This window comes from Alexandromys fortis, unplaced genomic scaffold (assembly GCF_014885135.2).
Source record: "Alexandromys fortis isolate MF-2015 unplaced genomic scaffold, M_Fortis_MF-2015_v1.1 scaffold_313, whole genome shotgun sequence".
NCBI lineage: Eukaryota > Metazoa > Chordata > Mammalia > Rodentia > Cricetidae > Alexandromys > Alexandromys fortis.
The window spans coordinates 64,540-88,145 of NW_026068197.1; the positions used below are offsets into that span (position 1 = coordinate 64,540).

The following is a 23,606-nucleotide window of genomic DNA, read 5'->3' on the forward strand; positions in this document are numbered from 1 at the left end:
TCTCTCTCTCTCTCTCTCTCTCTCTCTCTCTCTCTCTCTCTCTCTCTCTCTTTCTTTCTTTCTTTTTTGAGACAGCTTTTCTCTGTATAGCCCTGCTTGTCCTATAATTGCTCTGTAGACCAGGCTGGCCTGAAAGAACTGCACAGATATCTACCTGCCTCAGCCTCCTAGTGGTGGGATTAAAGATGTGCACTGCCACTGCCTGGCAATTTTGACAGTTTGACTCTGATGTGTCTATCATTCTGATATATCATGAGTCTTGTTGAGCTTTATCAATATACAGATGAATTTTTTCCATCATGATTCTAAACATCTCATTTTTTATATTTTTACAAATATTCACTTTCCTCTCTCTATTTTTTACAACCTCTTTTCTTTCATTGGTACTATGTTTATTACTGTAACCTTTTTAGATTTGATGTTGATCTGACCCACCCATGGAGGGAATGAACAAAGGACAGACAGACAGACAGACAGACACAGACACCCCGGGATCAGGTGGGCTATGCACTCTAATGGAGAATCAATAATAGCAGCAGCCCAGAAACTCAGCATGTTCATTTTATCATCTGAATTTAGGAGCTTAATTTATTTTTTGCGAGTGAGGAGGTAGGTTTCCGCTAATCTCAGTAGAAGGTCTAAGGTGTAGCAGTATAGGGCAGAGCAGTTTCAGTTTCAGGTTGCAGTCATCCTATAGGAGAAAGCTATGGTTGATAGTTTCTGAATTTGCTAGTCAGTCATTTGTAAGCCCTTGTACTTGGAACAGGGGAAGATTTTACCGTATCTTCTTGTTCTTGACACAGTATCATGTACCTAGAGACCCTCTTTTGCCTAATTTTTAATCATCTCTCTTAGCCATTTTGGGTATTCTCAAATATCTTGTCTTCAAGTTCATTGATTATTTCTTGTATCAGTACATACCTACTACTGAGCTCTTTGTAGTGAACTTTTAAAATGCTGTACTATCTATAATATTTCTTTAATCATTTCAGTCCTTGATGTTACCCTCTTTATGAAGAATTGCTATTACACTTTCTTTTATTCTTCAGACATTTTTTCAGTTCTTTCAGCATATTTATAATAGTTGACTCACCATAATTGTTTGGTAAGTCTAGCATTTCAATTTCCTCCCAGACATATTCTATTATGTACCTTTCTGGTGTGTTGAACACATTTTATTGTTTCTTTTTTTGTAAAATATCTTTATGCTGAAAACTTTGCATTGTAAATAGCATAGCTGTGTGAAATGCAGAAAATCAAATCACTCCAAGGTTAACAGTAGCTTTGATTATTGATATATTAGTGACTTCTAGGAAAATTCTGTATTGATAGTTTCTTTGTTGTATGTAGTCAATGACATCTCTCTCGGTTAATTTAGTATTCAGCAAATGGTTGGACAAAGGTTACCTTAAGTTTCTTGAATTAGTTATGTTAGAACATGGGCCTACCCATTCAATGGTCATTTCTAAGAGGCTGGATCCCATAGACTGAAGAGCTCATGCCTTGCTTCTTTGCATCTCACCGTGGAATAGTTAATCAATCTCTCTCTCTCTCTCTCTCTCTCTCTCTCTCTCTCTCTCTCTCTCTCTCGTGCTGTGGGTTTTACAAATCCTAAAGTGGATTGATTCTAACCAGTACCTGGCACATCCCAGATTCTTGTCATATAAGCAATGTTGAACCAAATTATTTCCTGCTGTTCCCTAAAAGCTTTTATAATGCTTTTGTCTTTTTTTTCCCCCCCTGGGACTTTCTCTGGATAGTTACTTGGTGATTTTCTCTAAAGACCTTTCTCTGGAGCCCACACCACTCTTTCCTAAATTTAATTAAAACATGTTTTATTATATGTGTATTAGAGTTTTTTCATGTGTGTATGTATGTCAGTACACCACTAACATTCCTGGAGAGTCTAGAAGAAGGTGTGAAATTCTGTAGACTCGGAGTTAGAGAAGGTTGTGAACCACCTTGTGGATTCTGGGAATAGAACCCTCTTCTTCTGGAAGAGTGGCTTAACTGTTGAACCAGCTTTCTAACTGATTGTCTCATTCACTTTTGTGCAGGCTCTCTCTCCGTCTTTTCTCTCTTATCCCCATTTCATATGAAATTCCTCTATAGGTTTTAAAATGGTTCTTTAGGAACCCAGCCATGTTTGTCTCTCCTATGTATTGTACAATTTTTCGTATAATTCTTTCTCTCCTGCCGCACACGGCAGCCCCAGTCTGCGCTCTATGCGCTAGATCCCAGTTCGCGAGCTTCGGGAAAGGGGCTGGAGGTAGCACAGACCTTCAAACACTGGTACCCAGAGCCCCTCTTTATTAACACCATGGAGGCTTAAATACACTGCAGTCAATGGCCAACAGGTGAAAATCCCATCCTCTGATCCTCTAAGTTAGGCACAGCTTCTAGTAACTTTAATTAGAAGGTGCTAGGAGGGAAGAGCAGCTGAAGTCCAGGACTCATTAGTCCCAACATCCAGCAGAAGGCCAGGACTCATTAGTCCCAACACTCCCATCTCAATGTCTGATTGTTGTCTAGAGACACTTTCCCTTATGTCATCTCTAGAGTTAAGGCTAATTATCAGTTTTCTTTCACTGACATTTCAGCGATTGTATTTGTAGTCATTGAACGCTGTCTTCGATATTCTTGCAAGTAGTTTACAACTTTTATTTTCAATTTCTCTTCACCAGATGCCTTAAATCAGCATCAGCCAGAGTTGAGGGATTTTAGCTTACTAAGAATTGTACCATAATGCAGATGTATGTGGCATTCTATGTAACCAGGAACATGCTGTTATGGCAAAAACAGAAAACAAGCAAACAAAAATGGCACAAAGACACCACCTCTCTCATATAGACGCCAAAGATGAAGCTGAGGGTCAGAATAAATTATTATATGCCGACTCAGGGAGATGTCTCATTAGGTCTAAACACACATACATAGGTATAGCATGTATGTTTCTAGCAATATTTCTGAACCATTCCATCATTGTTGGGTTTAGGCAGCTGTCTTCTGTGACTAAAAGACATGGAGAGTTGATATGACTATGTTTCTAACAGGAAATTCCTGTCTGCAGTCAATCATGTTTACAGAAGCAGATGCTTAGAGCAGAGGTCAGAACATTCTTCTTTTATAGGTGAATTGTAGGCAGCTGCTTCTCACCAGGTCACTTCCAGTAACCCTTTCTCAAGAGTGTCTCTGGCTTTGTTTCTCTCTTTTTATCCCTGCTTAAATATACTTCCTCCTTCACTGTCAGAGCTTTGTAAACACTGTATGAATATCTTAGTTATTTAGTTGTTTTCTAATAGCTTCTTTAAACATTAAATGACATGGGAACTCATGTTCTTGTGATACTCAGTTCTCTGTCTCTGAATCACATATAAAAGTATGTCTTAAATGTTTTTCAACCAGTTGCCAGGCAGAACCAAAAGCATAATCTATATAAATGTGTTTTCTGGAGATCTACACACCTACACTTCTCTCTTCTTTGGATGTTAGTGCTGTTTTTACAGCTACTGTAATTGCAGACCACAAAACAGTTTTGGTGGTTGAGAGTGAGGAAAATGCCATGACGGCTTTTAGACATTAAGCAAGATTCCTGATATGTTGAATTTTTGTTAAGCCTTCGATAATTTCTAAATAACTGGAAAAGTTAATTTTAATGAATTTTGTCATTTATTTTTGTGCAAAAGTGGATTTGGAGATTTTTGATACATTGTTCTTGAAATACTGTTGTATTATGTTCTTAATTGCCTTAAAATTCCAATAATGGGCATCATATAGCTTGTTGTTGATGTTTCCTAAAAGTGCTTATAAATCTCCATGGTGAAATCATGTTGCTTGAAATTAAAATAACCTGTATTTTAAAATTTGTTTTTATTTTTCCTAACAATAGAGTACTGATTGAGTTTTCTTTTTTTTTAGAATGTGATTTGTTCATTTGTTCCACACCAAATTGGAGTATTTAAAGTGAAGCAAGTGATTGAGATTATCGGCCCAGTGGTAGATGAAAATTTACGGTCATTGTCAATGAAACCATTTCATTATATACATTTAGAATTCAACAGCACTTGCAAAGCTTACACTAAGAAAGTCGGGGTGAAAATTAATCCTGGTATGTTATTGTATTAGCTTTACACAACTCTGATGTAATTGTTGTTGTTAATATAAGAGTATATGTATCAAACAGGGTAAAAAAAAAAGTACTGTCCCCATTTATAAAACATCTATCAAAGTCACCTAGAAGGCCTGTTCAAAGACAGGTCTTATATACTAGTACTGATTATTAAGTAGTTCTCTGTTTATACTAAAGGTTTACATATCTGTCATATTTTCAGTAGATATTGTGCTGATATTTTGAGGTGTTTTATACAGATGCTCAGATATTTTATGGTTTCTATGTTGTATTCTTTCTATAATTTTGTTGGCTTTTAATGTAAACTAGTTTTGAATATATCTAGATTTACTTTGTGCTACAGTTTCATCCAGTCATATATAATTATACCATGTGAACTTGTTTAGTTACATTTGTCTTTAGCTGAAAAATACCTTTCACTTCATATGAATTAATTTAAATCTTTAAATTAGCATGCTTATTGTTAAGCATACAATTTATTAATATTTGTTATTTGCTAAATTATTTTACATAGACCCCTGTATTTTATTAAGTCATTTGTATTTTCTTAATGTGTTTGAGAATTTAGCATGTTAAAATCAATTGCTGTGAAAATTCTATTGCTGTGAAAAGATGCATGACCATGGCAGCTTTAATGAAAGAAAGTATTTAGTTGGGGCTTTCTTACAGTTTCAGAGGTTTGGTCTATTATTATCATGGTAGAAAGCATGATTTATGCAGGCAGACATGGTGATGGAGAAGGAGCTGAGAGTTCTACATGTGGACTGGCAGACCGAAGGGGGGGAAGGAGAGAGAGAGAGAGAGAGAGAGAGAGAGAGAGAGAGAGAGAGAGAGAGAGAGGAGAGAGAGAAGGACGGAAAGAAGCATGGGCACAGGCCCCACATTGTTGGCCTGTAATACCAGCACTGAAAGGCAGAGGCCAGCCCGGTCTGCAGAGCTAGTTCCAGGACAGCCAGGGCTGTACAGAGAAACCTTGTCCTGAAAAACCAGAGAGAGAGAGAGAGAGAGAGAGAGAGAGAGAGAGAGAGAGAGAGGAGAGAGAAAAACACTGGAATTGGCATGAGCATTTGAAATCCTAAAGTTCACTACCAGTGACATACTTCTTTCAACAAGACCACACCTACTTTAAGGCCATACCCCAAATCTCTGTCAATAATATCACTCCATAATGACCAAATATTTAAATCTATGAGCCTATGAGAGCCAATCTTATTCAAATCATTATACCAGTTAACTAGTATATGAAATAATCCTTGGCTAATTTTTGCAAATGTACAATACAAAGGACTAAATACCAACTTACTTTTCAATTTTATTAAAGGGATATCCCCATTGATCAGTAATCCCACAAGACAATTTGTGATCAAAGATTCAGAGAAAAAGGATGATCATCCACCTGTAGCAGCAATGCTCCAGTCAGCCATGACAAACCTTCATAATCATCACTCCAATGATATGTCAGTGAAGGGTGCACTGATTGCCTTTCCTAATGACCGAGCTGCAAGTATCAGGTGTGAAGACCACCATGAACAATTCAGGTAAAATGTAATATTAATAAATTAAAATTCAAAAGGCATAATATCCAAAATAATGGGCAGAGATCTGACAAGATCCTGGCATTAGAAAAGAAAAAGAAAGCTACTGGAGGCAGTAATCCGAATGAAATTATGTTTGTCCTTTTGTATGTCGAGAACAATGGCTGTTGAATTTTAGTGTTTGCCTTATCTAACTTTTTATACACTCTGCTGTGTACTTGTGAGGCAATAGCTGGCATACAAAATAGTTTTCAAAATCATATTAAGAATATGAATATATAAGCGATAGAAATAATCACTATTGGTATTATAATTAGACTCCAAAATAATTATATTTTTAGTTTAATTATGTTTGAATTTATCTGAATAAAACACTTTAACTTGCAAGAAACTAATTAACTGTTATCATTGTCCTTGTTTTCTCACCTCAGAGTCATATTTCTAGTAACTCCTCCCCCACTTGATCTAAAACTTCTCAGGTTTAAGTTCATAAGGAATGTTTAAGCTACAATTTAAATTCATCATAATTCAAGGACATTACTAAGTTAAAGGTGGCAAATACATGACTTTCTGGACCTCAAGATTTTAATATATCCATAAGTAAACAAGGGTTATTTTATGCCAATGTGTATGCTAACAATAGACTAACTAAACTTAATAATAGCCCCGTACTTTTTTTACTTTCTTTATTTTTTGGTGGGTATCATTAAGATCATTTAATTTTGTGCCGACATTCCTACTTTACCATTTGATTCTTCAGTCCACATTTTTGCTATCTATAAAAGAAAAATTCTATGACATTTACTGACTTTCCTGATATTTTAATTTATGAGTTCCTTTCATATCTTTTCTTTGTTTCTGTTTGATCAGTACCATAAAAACAGAACTATAAAAAACCATCCTGACATTTAAAATTGTTATGCATTATGAAAATGCAATTGTATGTTTTCTTCTGGCTCATTACATTGCCTCCAGTACCCTAAGTTGATTGCTTCTGGATACATTTTTGACTTTTTTATGAACCTATTTTCCTATGCAAAGTTACATTTCAATTTCATTTTAACAATTTGATTCTGTGTCTATAGATTAGATCATAAAAATTAACAGAAAAATAAACTTTGCCATTCCTATTATTTAAGTTATATTTAATTCTCTCAATAGAGAGTTTTTTACCTTATCAAATCTAGTAATGTTATCAATTAAATGTTAAAAAATAAACCAAAGAAATTTTATTCCAGTGCATTCACTTTTTGCTAAGAATTAAAATTACTATTTTGTTCTTATGTATTTAACCCTTTTAGTTTTTGGGAAAAAATAATGTAGAGAATTTTGTTTATTGTAATATCCCTTCTGCTCATAACAGTGTTAAGAATGCAGCTGAATATTGGGTTATTATTTCTGGGAGGACTTAAATAAATGCCAATTTATTCCAGATAGCGCTTCAGAAACAGAAAAAAGTAATTCCTTCATAGTTCAAATTTATGACCAAATCAGTGAGTTTGTTAGACTTATTTTCAGAGCACTGTGGAGGGGTTGCTTAACAATAAGTGTGCATGATTGCAAAATAGCTAAATCACTGCAAAGGGTGACTGCAACATGGATAAATGTCATGAAAGTTGTATCATTCAACCTTCCATTAGCTTTTCCCAAGGTTACTTGCATCTGGAGGAGCACAGGAGTATGTAATGGTTGTAGTCCTAGTTGGGGGTCCTATGGTCCTTCTCCCCTTCTACTACTAGGCTATGAACAGCTTCATTACCATAATGATAGATCTAGCTATCACTATACTGTTCTGCTCAATTACTTGTTGTGTGTACCAGGAATAGGTAATTTCTACTCTAAAATGGTGATTGGCTGATCATGTTATACCTGGAAAGAAAATAGCCATACAACCTAGACAACTCAGTAAGTTGTTTTTTAATAAATAAGAGAAATGATTTAGTTACATAATAAATTTTGTTTATTACATATTGGAAAAAAATAGTGCTTACTCCAGACTACAGAAATAATTCTATATGCTTAGTGAACTCCAGAGTTTAAGGAAGTAGTTGTTAGAGCAACAAAGAATCCCTCCTCCAGCAAGTTCCTAAAAAGGAGCCGACAGGAAATTTTCCTTCAGAATGATCTTTATTAGAAGAGAGAACCCAGGATCTGGACTTGAAATGGGAAACCATGAGAAGAGATAGCGGATTTATTTCTTAATGGCAGGGACCTACCATTCACTTCCAGAAAACAAAGAGGATTTCTGTCGTTTAGAGGTTTTCAGCTGGTGAACAAGTTTATCATGCCATTTATCTTAGTCTGGCCTTAGCTTTGGCATGGGTATCATTATACACCTCTTTTGCAACTAAATGTGGGAGTTCCTGTTCGGCTATAGCACAGAGTGATCTTTTAGCAGTTCTGTCGCATAGAGCCACAGTGCTTTTTCCATGATTTTAATTACTGGGAGAGAGCAAACGGTACATAGACGTTATATAATCTATGTTTAGTGAAAAGATTCAGTATTCTCTTTTTCTTCTAATTCTGGTGATAATTTTAAAAGGATGTATACACATATACATATATGTATATAACACACATACAACACATGCACATAGGTATATCTCACCCTTATCCTCTTTTGCATGATGTCTTTGTATACTATAGGATATGTATTTTATCGTACTCACCATGTAATGCACTCCACTTGATATTGAAATTGACCAGTAGGTACTTGGTATCGTCTAATCAAACAGGTATGTGTGCTTGTATGCTTGCACACACACATACACACGTGTGTGTGTGTATTTTAACATGATATGTTGTTCACCTTGTAGAACAATTTTCACAAAGATGCCAAGGCATGTCTATGTGGATCCTGATTATGAATACACTGATTTGGAAAAATTGGAAAGGAAAATGCATCGAGATTACTACACAGACTATATTAACAGTTTAAGAAATAAGCGCCTTCTTAAAGAAGCACTGAGGTAAAGATAGTTTTTTCAAACAATGTGCCTGAAGACCAGATTTGCTTTTCTTCTTAAATGGATTATTTGAATATAAATTTCGGGAGTACAATACAATGATTGGATATAAAGATCAAATCAGGGTATTTGACATTGTCATCATAAATTTATAGTGTTTGATCAATGTAATAATTGAAGATTTTATGAAGGGTAATACGAAATTTCAGGGCATCTATACAATGTATTTGGTTTAAATCAGTGTAGCTAATGCTTCCTTAATTTTCTTGTCATTGCTTTTAGTGCGTTGTTTTCCTACTTACTAGTCTCTACATCTTTTTAGTATTTGTTATAATTTATCTTTTTAATAACAACCATTTCAGTGACATGGGGTGATAATCTGTGTCAGTTTGATTCTTGTTTTTCTGGTGACTGAAGACACTGAGCTTCAGAAAATAAATTTTATTGGCTGTTGACTTTCTTTCTTTTAGAAGTATACATTCATTTCATTTCATTTGTACACAATGTAATTTGATTATTGATTGGGCTGTTATTACGCTTTTTAGTTATGTGTGTATTCTGGATACATCTCATTTCGAATGAAAAATTTGCATATTTTCCCCATTGCAAGAGTGGTTTCTACCTTTTATCATCTTTTTTGCTTTGCAGAAGTTTCTTAGATGGATAACGTCCCGTTTGTCTGTGCTTTGAGTGTTTATCAAAAAATTAGTACAAAAAATCAAATCTGAAGTTCATTTTATGTTTGTATTGATCATTATGGTTCAAATTTATTCTCCATGCTAATATTAAATTTGATTTTTTATGCCTTAGTTTCCTTTTCATTTTGAGTTGTTTTAGTAGCATTTCAATATATATTAAAGGCAAAACATCTAGCTACTTTCGTAACTTTTGGTAGCTTCCTATTTGCAGTTTTCTTAGGTAGTTTTTGCTAGAAGCAGATCCTGAGGTAGGGATTCTATTGTATGTGGTTCACTAAAGCATATTTCCAAGGAAAGCTGTGTAGGATGATGGAGTCAGAACATAACAAGGGAAGAATTGATGTATTTCAAATAAAGTTTGTTCTCAGCCTGATGCCAACATTTCTTGAAGATAAATGATATCATTGTTTCTATCTTGAGCCAAAGAGGCTTTTCTTTTGGTCCAAACCACTCAGTGACTGTGATTTTTTTGAGTGTGACAAAAATATAGGGGTGCCTGTAACTTCTTCTATGAGCTGTTGAAGAAGCGTAGAGGCCACTTAGTGGAGGAAAGTATCTTTCAGATTAGTATGCCAATTCAGTTAAATGGATATGGATAAGCCTATAACAGTGTTTTTCATGGAGGACATTTGCACTTGTTATTGTATTTTGTGAACAACTTTTCCTCAAACAGTGATTATTATTATTTTATCATCATCATTATTTTTATAGGGAACGCAGGTTTCCAGTAAGTGAAGTCGATATAGGCATGCTGCCATCATCTGGTATAAAGTCACCATCATTATCTCAATCAGAAATCAAAGAGATACCTTCATCTTTAAAGACTGTTTCCCTCAGAGCTAAAAGATTGCTAAGCACCAAGAAAATAACATCCAGGGAGACAGAATCTCTGCATAGAAAGGCATGTGCATGTTTTCAAATTTGTTCTGTAGTGAGAATCCTAAAAATAATTCTTACTAATTTTGAATGATTAATTTTGGAAAAACAGATCTCCAGAGGACTTAAATCGAAGCCAACCACTCACCAAGAAAAACGTGACTGCAGCAAAGTTTTGACACCAAAGCAAATCCATCAAGTAATTGTTGGTAAGATTATACAGAAATCTACTACACTCGTGTGTGTGTGTGTGTGTGTGTGTGTGTGTGTGTGTTGGTTTTATTTATATAAAATATTTGATTGCATCCACCCCACCTCAACTCCTTCCAGGTCTTGCTTACATTTCTAACCACCCAATTTTATATTATATTCTCATATTACCTCACTTTTTCTCTATTTTTCTCTCTCTCTTTTCCTTCCTTCCTCTTCCCCCCTCCCTTTCAAAAACAGATTTCAAGATGGTAGAATAGGAAGTCCATGGCTTATTTTACCACACAATATTAACTATGCAGCTGTTCTTGGACAAATGTGTCATTGTGAGAGCTTTGGCCTTCAGTTCCTGTGAAACCCTATTATGCCTAAAGACAGACGAGGATCAATTTTACCTGATAGTTCTGTCAGGCTAACTGATTATAGTCCTAGGTTTAAACAAAAAAATAGCTTTAGCAGCCTCAGCAGCAGTCCCCAATCCCAAATTAGATTTATTCTTGTCATCGAGGCCTATTATACAACATGGTAACTGTAATTTAAAAAGATACACAAAGCTGGGTCGTGATGGCGCACGCCATTAAACCCAGCACTTGGGAGGCAGAGGCAGGCAGATCTCTGAGAGTTCAAGACCAGCCTTGTCTACAATAGCTAGTTCCAGAACAGGCTCAAAAGGTACAAAGAAACCCTGTCTCAAAAAAAAAAAAAAAAAAAAAAAAAAAAAAAAAAAAAAAAAAAAGAAAATGAAGATACATGAATGTTGCTGAGACTGAATTTTTGAATTTTCTTATGCCATTGTACACAGGTACATGAGGTAATGCATATGCTAATTACCATTGTTTAACTATTACATAATGTAGACATAGCTAAAACAGGGAATGGATTGAAGGGAGTGGTGGAAAGGAGGTGGGAGGAGAGAACAAGAAGAGGGGGACATGAAACTATGGTTCGTAGGTAAAATAAATAAAGATTTAATAAAAAAGAGTAAACTAAAATGACACAGTACGACAAATTTAGTATATGGCTAGAGGTAACCCATGAAGAAAAAAATCTATTTTTTTCCTGAAAATATAAAGAACCCAAGACTAGTGAATATATAAGGAGCCAATAAACTATTTAAAAGAGTTGTATTCTCATGAGTAATACACAAAATAAAATTATTTTAGTTTTCTGATTCCTTATATAGTCACATACAAACCAACAATGTAATTTATGTATTCTACTCGTAGGTATTTATTCAAAAGAAATGACGTTGTATTTCAAATCAGTACTTGTTATCTAAAATGTATAGTAACTTTTTAAAAGTAGCTAATAATTAGAAACTAAATATTTATGAATAGGTGAATAAACAAATCCAATTAAAATATATACACAAAGGGAATAGGTCCTAGTTTTATTTTGGTTTTTAGGATTAAAATACCCTGACAAAAGGCACCCTAGGGTAGAAATCTATTTTTAACTCAAAATTCTAGGCTACATTACGCTATTGTGGAGAAGTCAGGATAGCAGGAGCTCAAGACAGCTGGCTACATCAGTGAAGAACAGAGAGAAATGAATGTTTACATGCTTTAGTGTTTAGTATTCTTTCTCTATTCTTATACATTCCACAACTTTAAACCAATGTATGGATCCACCAAGAGTGGTCAGCGATGTCCATACCAATCAAGATGATAAAGATAATTCTTCATAGAAATTTTTTTTTTACTCTTTTGGGGTCTGCCACCCAATTCCCAAATAAATACACTGAGACGTATTCTTACTTATGAATGTCTCACATTAGCTTGACTTGTTTTTAGCCAGTTTTTCTAACTTAAATTAACCCATTTCTCTTTAACTACACTTTACCTTCGAGCTTTTTTCTTTCTTTTATTCTATTCATTATTGCTCTGTGGTTGACTGTGTGACTGGCAGGAAAATCGTGAGTACAAAGTTAGCTTTGGTTATACAGTTGAATATTGTCTCAAAATAAAAAGGAGATTATGTATAATTATTATGCAATATATATATTATACAAAATATATACATTAAATTATAATTAAAGCTTTTGGCTATAGAAGAAACCCTTAGGAAACAAGTTATGGGACTGAAAATAGTGTTTTTAAGAATTAGATATTGGTAAATAAAGTAAATGTATTCATTGGTGAAATGTTGGAGATTAAATTGATGATAAGAATTTTATTGTGATTATTATCTTGCCGTGAAATTTTTCATACTAGAATATTGTCATATTGAACATGAAGCAATAATCTCTAAACATGAAGCTTTGGTATGATCCATAAAAGCATGTTCATGTCTGACATTGTACCAAATAATTTTGTGATATTATACTATATAGTTTTGTGTTAATTTTAGACAATTTATCTTACCAAAATAAAATCTAAAGACATAGAAAATGAAGGAACACCTTTGTAAGAATTTTACTTAATAATCTACTTTGATTATTTCAGGACCATCTGTTCTTAACTTTGGTAATATTTGTGTGAAATCTACAAACACTCAGCTACTTCACATTGTTAACATGTTACCAATGTATATATTGATACAGTTAGATATTAATTTGCAAGAACTTCGGAAAACCAACCAATTTTCCTATGTGATTCCACCTACATCTAGTACATATATTTCGATGGTATTTGAGTCTTCTACCAACGGGAAATTTTGGAAGTAAGGTTTATTTCTCAATTTTTACTTACTGGAGTAATTTATGGTATTAATTTACTTCAATAACTGTAACATAGATTATAATTTATTCCAAAGTATAGGAGGTATATAATATGCCTCATTTTGTATACGTGTATGTTCATATAGTTCAGTGGTAATCTGATTTTCTCCATCATTATTTTCTGAATCAATTATATATGGTAATCTATAGCATATATACTTTATATGTATCTGAAGTCTTTAATTATAAATAGATACTGTGCCATCTGTTAAGTTTGGGAGTTTCTATTCTGTTACAGATCATTTACCTTTAGAATTAACAACATACCTGGTGGACATATCTTAGTAATGGCTGTCATCCTGCCTGTAAAACTTGAACTGTCTTCTAATGAGGTTGTGTTGAAACCCCAAACCTTCTTGTTGAAAACATGTTTTCGGGGGACAGTCAGGCTATATAATCATCTGAATCGTCCTGCCCAATTTGAATGGAAACCAGTAACTGCACTGGGAGGAATTGCATTTAGTATTCGTCCAGCCCAAGGTAATCATATATTTTGTTTTTATTTAGAAATTGATTCATTCACTCCTGAATTCAGGCATTAATAACTTACTGATCACATACTATGTACTTATGACAGTAGCATAGAAGTAAACTTGATATTATCATCAAGAGCAATTATTTTTAAATATGTAAATATGACTTGAAAATAAGGATCCTGTGTTGAAGTTCTAACAGAAGCACATAATAAGAGCTATATAGAGATGAAGATGTTAAATTCTTGGTTAACTATATGGCTTAATAAGTTAGAAATTTACTAGACAAGATGGGAGGATAGATACCCAGAGAAAAAATGATGGTGTAGTGTTTAGATCAAAGGTAAGATTAAATTTTAGGGGTTCTAAAACCTCTAAGGCTGTCAAATTGTTGACTAATATCCACTGACATTAAATGTAATCTGAATATACATTTGCTTATGAAAACTATCATACAATATGAATATGTATCAAATTAGAACATTGTATGACTTAAATTTATACAATTATTTTTCAGTTAATTATTTTAAATCTACTAACTTATTCACATCTGAGTATTGTCAAGTCTGTTATCTTGCTTTGTGTTTGAGCACACAAGTGAGTCCCTCAATCTATACAATGTATAACATTAGCCATTGAAGATACTCCTAAAAAAGTCACTGCTTTTTATATTTTTAGTATAATTATAAGATTATTTAAAGTGACTTATGTTTTCTTAGATTTTGAATTATTTTAAATTAGTTATAGCTAGTCATAAGTACAACTAATAAAATAAATTCAATGCAATTAAAACTGTCATTTCTTAAGAATACTAGTATAAGCCAGTCTGAATTACTGCTTTTGATGAGGCCCTGAAATAGTTACCCATCCATTTAAATTTCATGTACAAAATTTTTTATTATGTAAACTCAGTAACTTCTAAACTGTGATTTATCTAGTAGTCTATCATCTTTTGCAAAAATCATTGTGTTGTGCTGTGAGGACCTTATAAGGACAGAAGGTATAATTTAAAAAGTATATTGAAAGTTACCAGTTGATCAATACTACCTTTTCATTCTATGTGTTTATACTTCTGCAGTGAGATGGGAAGATCTGGATCTTTGCATCTGTACTGACTTACTCTGGTGTTTTATAACCAGCTAAAGTCTAGTGCTCCATGAGTGCCAAGTAAAATAAATAATAAGACTGATCTTAGCTTCTCACTTATTATTATTTTTTTTGTGAGCAATTTCCTCTACGTGTGCTACTTTCTTCACCTACATGTGTACTAGACACAAGAGTTCTTGCTGCTCTTACAGAGCCCTTAGGTTTGGTTCTCAGAACCCACAAGGCCCATCAACTGTCTGTAACTCTCTTTCAAGATGATCTGACACCCTCTCCCAAACTCTGCAGGCTCTTGAATGCATGTGGTATACACACATATATACTCAGGCACACACACACACACACACATAAAATAAATATTTAATATTAAGTGTATATAAAACTATAATTCTCACAAAGGATGGTAAATATAAATCGATAGGTATATGATTGAAAAATTCTTATTTTTGAACTTTTTTATTTGAAAGTATTACCAGCTTATCATATATCTTGATATTTATTTCTATTTTCCACTCCTTTCTCTTCTTTCTTCTTCCTCTAAATTTTCTCCTCAATGTCTTTAGTTATAATTTAGAAACAGTTGTTGTTTTGAATGTAAATTGTTTCTGATTATATAATAGAAATATAATATTTTTTGTGATTACCAGACAGTTTAAAACTGTTCATACTAGAGTGTTATAAATTAATCTTACCATTAAATTTAATTTATTGGTATTGATAAATTTTAAAATTGAAAAAAGAGCTTCCTCTATAATAAGGTTAGACAGAATTCAAGGATAAAGTTGTTGAAGTGTCTTAATAGCCTGGAGTTATTTAGCAAATTTCAGCATAATTTTCTTTTATTGATACTTCTCAAATTCATTTGCAAAAACTGTATTTTAAACTGTAGTATTTGTAACACTGACTTCTACTGAGAAGATAAAGAAGAATGATAACAAATTTCTATTTCAGAGATACTCCATAATCCCTTTCAATTTATTTCTACAAAGATATAACAGTTTTAGATTAGCTATAAGTAGTCTGGCTAAAGGCTTTGATCAATTCTCTGAGTTTTCATTAATGGTGCTTAAAAAGCACAGTGTATTATGCTTTTTCAACTTCTGTTATTTCTATCTTAACTATGACTTAATTGGCTGTCCTCCATGGTTTTGGTGGAAATGCAGTGATGACACATAGTTTGAATAAAATAGAAGTAGAATTGCAAAGTTACAAGTGTCATGCTAGTTAAGTTTTGCATGGTCTTAAGAATTCTTTAGAAAGGAGATATTGGTGTTTGCTTCTTCTGTTTGTCCATGACTTCTTTCATATGTTTTTAGACAAACTAATTATTATAGCGTGCAGATATTAAAATGTTTAATTCTAGATAAAAATTTTATTTAAATAATATAATTAAGTTACTTAAAATATAATTTTTAAAATTGTATTGTCTAAAATTTAAGAAAGCATATAGCATTTGTAATCATATACATGCATTTTAATAATGTTTTCCTCAGAATTTATATGCAGTGATTACTCAGTTTTATATTTTCAGTGTTTACACTTTTATGCAATTTTTATTTGGCCTCTTGTATATCAAATTTAGTCATTTACCCTTATGTCTTTTTTTTTTTAAAGATTTATTTATTATATACATAGTGTTCAGCCTCTATGCCTGCAGGCCAGAAGAGGGCATCAGATCTCATTATAGATGGTTGTGAGCCACCATGTGGTTGCTGGGAATTGAACTCAGGACCTCCAGAAGAGCAGTCAGTGCTCTTAACCTCTGAGCCATCTCTCCAGCCCCTCCTTATGTCGTTTTTTTTTTTTTTTTTTTTTTGTAAAGTGATGTGAATAATGTTATATTAAGATTTGTTCCCAAGACATTGATATTATTTGAGTTGATATTTGGATAGGGAGTATTTTAACAAGGAGAAAGTGAGACTGAAACGATGTTTTCTGAGATAGAGTTCACTTTTAGTTTATTTTTTCTATGTGCTTATTTAGTTTATTGGCTTTTTCTTTGCCAGTACAATGACTCAATACTTAAAATTGTCTTCAGTTAATTCACTTGACTCTTTCTCAGTTTTATTCACTGAGCAACATTCCCCAGCAAATCTCAACTCTCATAATACTTGATTATATGACTTCTTTCGATATTATCTGATATGCACAGTATTCTTAGATACTTAATTGTGTTGATTGGAGGGAGGAATTTTTTTCACATAAATACATCAACATGAATTTGTAATCTTTTTTAAAATCTTATTCCTCTTATTCTGTTGTATCATTGAATCTTAGTTGTTTATTTTACATCACAGCTTTTCCTATCCACTAGTTTCTTAAGTATAACGTGGTGACTTCTTCCTGAACACACCTCTCTGTCTCTTTTCTCATCTCTATCAGGACTTTCTTTTTTTGCTGTTTACTGGCAGTGTGATCTTGACAGACCTTTATACAGCAAACACTTCTAAACCAACTCTTTCATGATTTATGGTTCATTATTACAGTATATTAGCCTCCAAGAATACTGAAAGTCTGCTACTTGGTGCTTTCTGATTATCTCATATTATATCCACCACTTATATTGAGTTTTCATCTTCCCCTAAGGCCATTACAAATTCAGAGGTCAGTTTTCTTTTTTATTTATATAGCATTTTCCCCTTTATTTTATATACCAAACTCAGTTTCCCCTCTCTCCTCTACTCCCATTCCCTCCCCTCCCTGACTCTCATCTACCTCCCACCCCATCCACTCCTCCTCCATAAGAGGTCAGCCTTCTATCTCTTCATTTTCTAAGACTGACAAAGGCAAAGCAAAACAAAAACTTGCACTGCATGCAAGTTAAACCAACCCCAAACTAAATTTGTTTGTAATGGCCCCTCATATCCCCTTTAGTGTCCTGTGTCCTCAAACTTCAGAGACTCCTTTCTTCCTGAGGACTATTGTCAAACTAATTTTTCCATCTGGTATTCTTGTTTTTTTGATTAAATTATTCATTTTTGTTAGTTACTTTTATGTCCTTGGCAAATTTTGTCATTTTACAAAGTTCCAACTCATCCATGCTTCATGTTAAAACTCACATGCAATACAATGAAGTTTTCTCTATTTTCTTGGAATACTTCACATTTCCCCTCATACCTTCTGCTCTCATTTTGAACTTTTATTCATCATTTCCTTTTGAAATTATGAATATCATTTTATACCTAATGTTTCTGATATCACATGGTCTCTCTTATGTCATTACTTTTAACTCCATCAGAAGTTAATCTCTAAAATCTATAATAGTAAGTCTTCCTTCTGAAAGTGTAATAATTGTTTATATTGATAATTACTTCAGAATATTGAGAAATTAGAGGAGATAATTTTGTCAGGGTTCACAAAAAAAATTCTATTGTCTGTATATCTCTAATGCTAATGTTAATTGCTGTGATAAACATTCTGTTGTTTTTCAAACATTGGCATATTTTGGTATACATTTCTATTTTAACCTATGATCAAATTGATTTTAACAAAATCTAGGACTGTGTTCATTTAATAATGTGTCACTTATAATGTGTCTGTTATTTAAATATAGTTTTAGTTATATAATGCCTTCATATTTTACACTATTTATCCTAAATATTTACAAAATTAAAAATGAAAATATCTTGTCTTATTTTATCTTTTTCTTTGTAGGTGTTGTTGATCCTTATTGCTCATTGGAATGTGAAGTCACCTGGCAGCCAGGTTTTAGTTCTCCGGAGAAGGGAGAATTTATACTTGAAGTCTCTGGAGGAAATACTCTGACACTGAAGTGTACTGCACATGTAATTATTTCTCTTTTTAATTTTTTTAAAAAAGAAAACAATCTTTCATTTTACATACCAATCCAGGTTACCACTTGCTCTTCTCCCATTCCCTCCACGTACCCTTTCATCTACTCATCACAAGAATAAGGCAAATTGCTTTGAAGAAGGACCAAGGCCCTCTCTACTATATCCTGTACTGTCACACTGGGCAAAACACTTGAATTACTTAACAAATATTCAGCAGGCTTGGTGGTGCAGGCATATAGTCCCAGATACTTTATGTTGGGGCAGACAACTTGTTTGTTTCCCAGCTGCTGAGACATGAAATAATAACATTGAAATTATATTAATTACAATACTGCTTGGCTAATGACTCTAGCATACTCCTAGTTAGCTCTTATATCTTAAATTAACCCATTTCTTTTATTTTGTTTTTGCAACTAGGTTGCAGCCTACCAGTAAAGTTCTGGTGTCTGTCTCCTGCAGCAGCTACATGGCTTCTCTCTAACTCTGTATACTCTCTCCTCCTCTATTTGCTTACAATTCCTGCCTTTCCCTATTCTGCACTGCAATAGGCCCAAAGCAGCTTCTTTATTAACCAATGGTATTCATAGCATACAGAGGGGAATCCCACATCAAACTTAGATACTGAGATACAAGGTCATAATATGTTAGAGACCTGCTCTGGCTAAAAAGTGAGTTCATGATTTATTGTTTTATGATGTAAGCTTTTAGGTTCTTGCTCCTGCTGTCAAGCCTAATTGTTGCCATGACACACACCGTGATTAACTCCTATCCCTTTGGAATCCTAGCCAAATAAACTCTTCCTTCTTTAAGTTGCCATGGGTATGGTGTTTGATCAAGAGGCAGAAAAGAAACTAATAAGACCCATCTTCTTGTATTTGGGGCATAAATGTTCAGGATTTAGGCTTCATCTTGATGGATTGTTCCTGACATGAATATGAAGTGTCCTCCATCTCTTCTGACTAATTTTATTTTGAAGTCTATTTTGTTAGATATAAGATAGCTATACCCGCTTGTGTTCTTAGGCCCATTTGATAGGAAGATCTTTTCTCAATCCTTTACTCTGAAGTAATGTCTATCTTTGAGGTTGAGTTGTGTTTTTTTTTTTTTAATACAGCAGAAGGATGGATCCTGCTTTCATATCCATTCAATTAGTCTGTTTCTTTTTATAGGTGAATTGAGTCCATTGATATTAAGAGATATTAATGACCAGTGATTGTTAATTCCTGTTATTTTTTTGGTGGTAGTGTTTGCGTGATTCCTTTCTTTGGGGTTTGCTGGTAGAGGTTATCTGTTGCTGGTGTTTTTGTGGGCGAAGCTAACTTCCTTGGGTTGGAGGTTTTTTTTTTTTGGGTAAAAGGTTTTAATCTTTTTTTTTTTTTTTTTTAGTACTTTTTGTAGGGTTGGATTTGTGGATAGGTATTGTTTAAATCTGGTTTTGTCGTGGAATATCTTGATTTCTCCATCGAGGGTGATTGAAATCTTTGCTGGTTATAACTGTCTGGGCTTGCATCTGTGGCCTCTTAGTGTCTGCAGAACACCTGTACTGGACCTTCTGTCTTTTATGGTTTATTGGGAAGTCGGTTGTAATTCTGATAGGTCTGCCTGTATCTGTTACTTGACCTTTTTTTTTTTCATTGCAGTTCTTAATATTCTTACTTTATTCTGTATGTTTTCTGTTTTGATTCTTATATGATGATCAAACATTTTTCCCCCCCGTTGGTCAAGTCTATTTGGTGTTCTGTAAGCTTCTTTTTTTTTTTTTTTTTTTTTTTTTTTTTTTTTTTTTTTTTTTTTTTTTTTTTTTTTTTTTTTTTTTCTGTAAGCTTCTTTTACCTTCATACAGATATCCTTCTTTAGGATGGGAAAGTTTCCTTCTATGATTTTTGTTGAATATATTTTCTGTGCCTTTGAGGTGAACTTCTTCTTCTGTTTATTATTCTTAGGTTTGGTCTTTACTAGGTGTCCTAGATTTCCTGGATGTTTTGTGTTAAGAATTTTTTGGATTTAACATTTTCTTTGACCAATGAATCTATTTTCTCTATTGTATCTTCATCATCAGAGATCCTCACCTCCGTCTCTTGTATTCTTTTAGCTATGCTTGCCGCTGTAGTTCCCGTCGTTTATCCAGATTTTCTATATCCAAAATTCCCTCGGTTTGTGTTTTCTTTATTGTCTCTATTTTAGTCTTCAAGTCTTGAACTTTTTGAACTGTTTGCTTTACCTGTTTGATTATTTTTTCTTGATTTTCTTTGAGAGATTTATTGTTTTCTTCCAATTGTTTGTTTTTTTTTCCATTTGTTTAAGGGAATTTTTCATTTCCTCTTTAGACATCTCCATCATCCTCATAAAATTACGTTTAAGATCGTTGTCTTTTGCTTCTTCTGGGTTAGGATGATCAAGTCTTCCCATTGCTGATCACTAGATTCATGTATTACCATGTTCCTTTTTAGGTTGTTGGATGAATTTTTGCATTGGCACCTACACATCTATTCCTCCAATTGGTGCTGGCAATGTCTTTGCCTTTTGGTTCAATCCTTGCAGTGGCTATCTGTGTCTTTGAGAATTGTTCTTGGTCTGCTCTGTAATGTTGCTGTGTCCTAGGTAGCCTCTGTTATCTATCTTAGCCTGCTTTCTTGGTCCACTATGAATCTGCTCTCTTTGTTAGTTCTCTTGGTCCACCCTGTGCTGTCATAGCCTGTGCTTAAGAATGGCACTGGGTTTTGATCCTACTGCACGTACTGGCTTTGTGGCGGGGAAGAGACAGAAATCTTTAATAAATAAATAAATAAATAATTAAATAATTAAATAAATAAATGTAAACAAAACTAAAACAAAGTTCCTCTTAGGTAGTGGGGAGAGAGGAAGGTTTGGGGGCAGAGTGGAACTTGTAGCTTACAGAGTCTGATCAATGAGATGGAATTGTTGGAGCAGCCTACCTGCAGTTAGCTTGCTTGCTGCCTGGCTAGAGAAATCTGAAGCAGGTATGGGAGGGTGCATGGGGTTTTGCCAAGGTATGGAAGGCCTAGAGAGTGGGGTGCCCTGCTGGATGGGTGATCATTCATCTTTTGGTTCTCTCTGTATAGTCAGAGCCTTTGCTTCAGAGTTCCTCTGAGGTCACGTGCATAGGAGGGCTTCGGAGTGGAGTGGTACTTGTAGCTTACAGGATCCAATCGATGGGATGGGGGTGTTGGAGCCTGTAATTATTTCTCTTGAATGTGATTTTTATCTTTTTCATTACAAATTATATGGCTATACAGTTGTTTTGACTTATAAATACATGTAAAAATTAAATTAATGTAATAACTATTTTAGCTAGTTCATAGAACTACTTGCCTATTATGAATGAGGAACTAGCTCAGATATCCAAGAACTTTGTGGAAATAATACTATTTTGCCAGAGGCTCTATAAATATGTAGTAGCATCATGGAAGTCACTTGAGAGTCACTTATTCATTATCAAACAATATACAGTATAATAGAGAAAATTCTATTATATTTATATTATTTTTCCTACAATCACTGTTAATCTTCAAGTACTAGTTAGTAATTTAGTATGGAAAAGATCATGTAACTTACATAAAAAGAAACTAGGTTTTTTTTTAACTATAGAATATGTTTTTTACAATAAAAATGAAAGATGTGATGTATAACTAAGTCTCTTTCCACAGTATAACCAATGATGCTCTAACAACACGTCTTTTGGTAACCAAGAATGCATTTTGTTTATGATTCCAGCCAATGCTGTTAGAAATTTTAAACAACCCAAGTACTTTCACTGAATTCTATATTTTATGAACATAGTGATCTCCTGTGTTTCATCTATGAAGGTGCTTGTAGCTTATACATATGAAACTCACCATTTTAGGGATTGCGAGTGAGTCTCAGGACACAGTCGGGTCTTCCCTCAAATCCAAGCTTAAAATAAGCGGACTCCTCCTAAGTTTGTATATAAATCCCATATTCTGAAACTTTTTCTTAAAGTAAAACACACATACATATATGTACAGATAATAAAAGTATATATCATTCATCTTTGCAAAGTGATGCCTAGATCAAGAAATAGAATATGATGGGCATAACACAATAACAGCCTTTTCCCCGGGCCACATTTCCCATAACCATATACCTCCCAAGGTTATTGCTTTCTTCATTTATGATAAATTAATTATGGCCTAAAATTTATGTCCACATAGTCAAACTGCATTATTGCATGTATGCCTTCCTGTTATAATTAGGTTTGTAGCGCTAGTCTTTGCTGACACATTTGTTTGTAGATTACTCATTGTCCTCTTTGAAGAGTATTGGATTTGGGTGAATGTATTGTCACTTATGTTTACATAGCTAATTGGAAAATGTGTTCTTATAAATGTTTAATGTATTTCATTTCCATTATTGAAACTCTCTTTTAGTGAACAGATGCACAGTATTTATCTGTTTATGTAATTCTATCTAACAAGTTTAATATTGTACTTTTGCTCACATAGTCGACCTATGCCTATTTTTTACTAACATACAAAAATGACTAATTAAATATTATGGATTTGGCATTAAAGTAGATACTATTTATTGAGCAGCTACTATGTGTCAAGTGCCATGCTAAGTTGTGTTTACTGCCTCATCCTTACAAAATTCTGAGGCATTTAATGTATATATTTATATACGTTGTTAGTGGTGAAGAATTGAAAGACTGTGGTGTTAAGTAATTAATAAAAGTTCACAAATGGTTTATTCCAGATCTAACTGCCTCCACAGACTTTAATGTCACCCTTATTACTGAGATTTGTTTTATCTATTTCCTACCCCATGAGTGAATACGAATGAAATAACCAAACTATTAAATAAAAAAAAAACCTATGGGAAATTAGATAAGTAAATAAAAGATAATTAATAGCAAATTGGGTCATTTCAGGTAAAACTTTTCAAGCTTACTCTGGAGAAAACAAGATGGAGGAACATTGAATGTTTAAATAAAGTGATAATTAATATTTATCATATAGCTATAAAAATCTCATTTACTTTTATTTCTGTTTTAGGTTAGTTTGAAAGTTTATTATTCCACTTACAAAAACTATGTTTTAAAATAATTTTAAGAATGTACTAAA

At 33.5% G+C, this 23,606-nt stretch overlaps 1 protein-coding gene across 3 annotated transcripts in view; it reads left to right on the top strand.

Moving 5' to 3' along the window:
- The window catches only part of Cfap47 (cilia and flagella associated protein 47), a 246,663-nt gene that overhangs the window by 19,719 nt on the left and 203,338 nt on the right, over positions 1-23,606 (top strand). For all 3 annotated transcript variants that reach the window (XM_050129779.1, XM_050129780.1, XM_050129781.1), the window contains exons 9-16: positions 3,919-4,108; positions 5,451-5,667; positions 8,481-8,633; positions 10,040-10,229; positions 10,317-10,413; positions 12,859-13,075; positions 13,372-13,613; positions 18,365-18,495. In XM_050129779.1, coding sequence (XP_049985736.1) covers positions 3,919-4,108; positions 5,451-5,667; positions 8,481-8,633; positions 10,040-10,229; positions 10,317-10,413; positions 12,859-13,075; positions 13,372-13,613; positions 18,365-18,495 — 1,437 coding nt within the window. The remainder of the gene's footprint in view (positions 1-3,918; positions 4,109-5,450; positions 5,668-8,480; positions 8,634-10,039; positions 10,230-10,316; positions 10,414-12,858; positions 13,076-13,371; positions 13,614-18,364; positions 18,496-23,606) is intronic.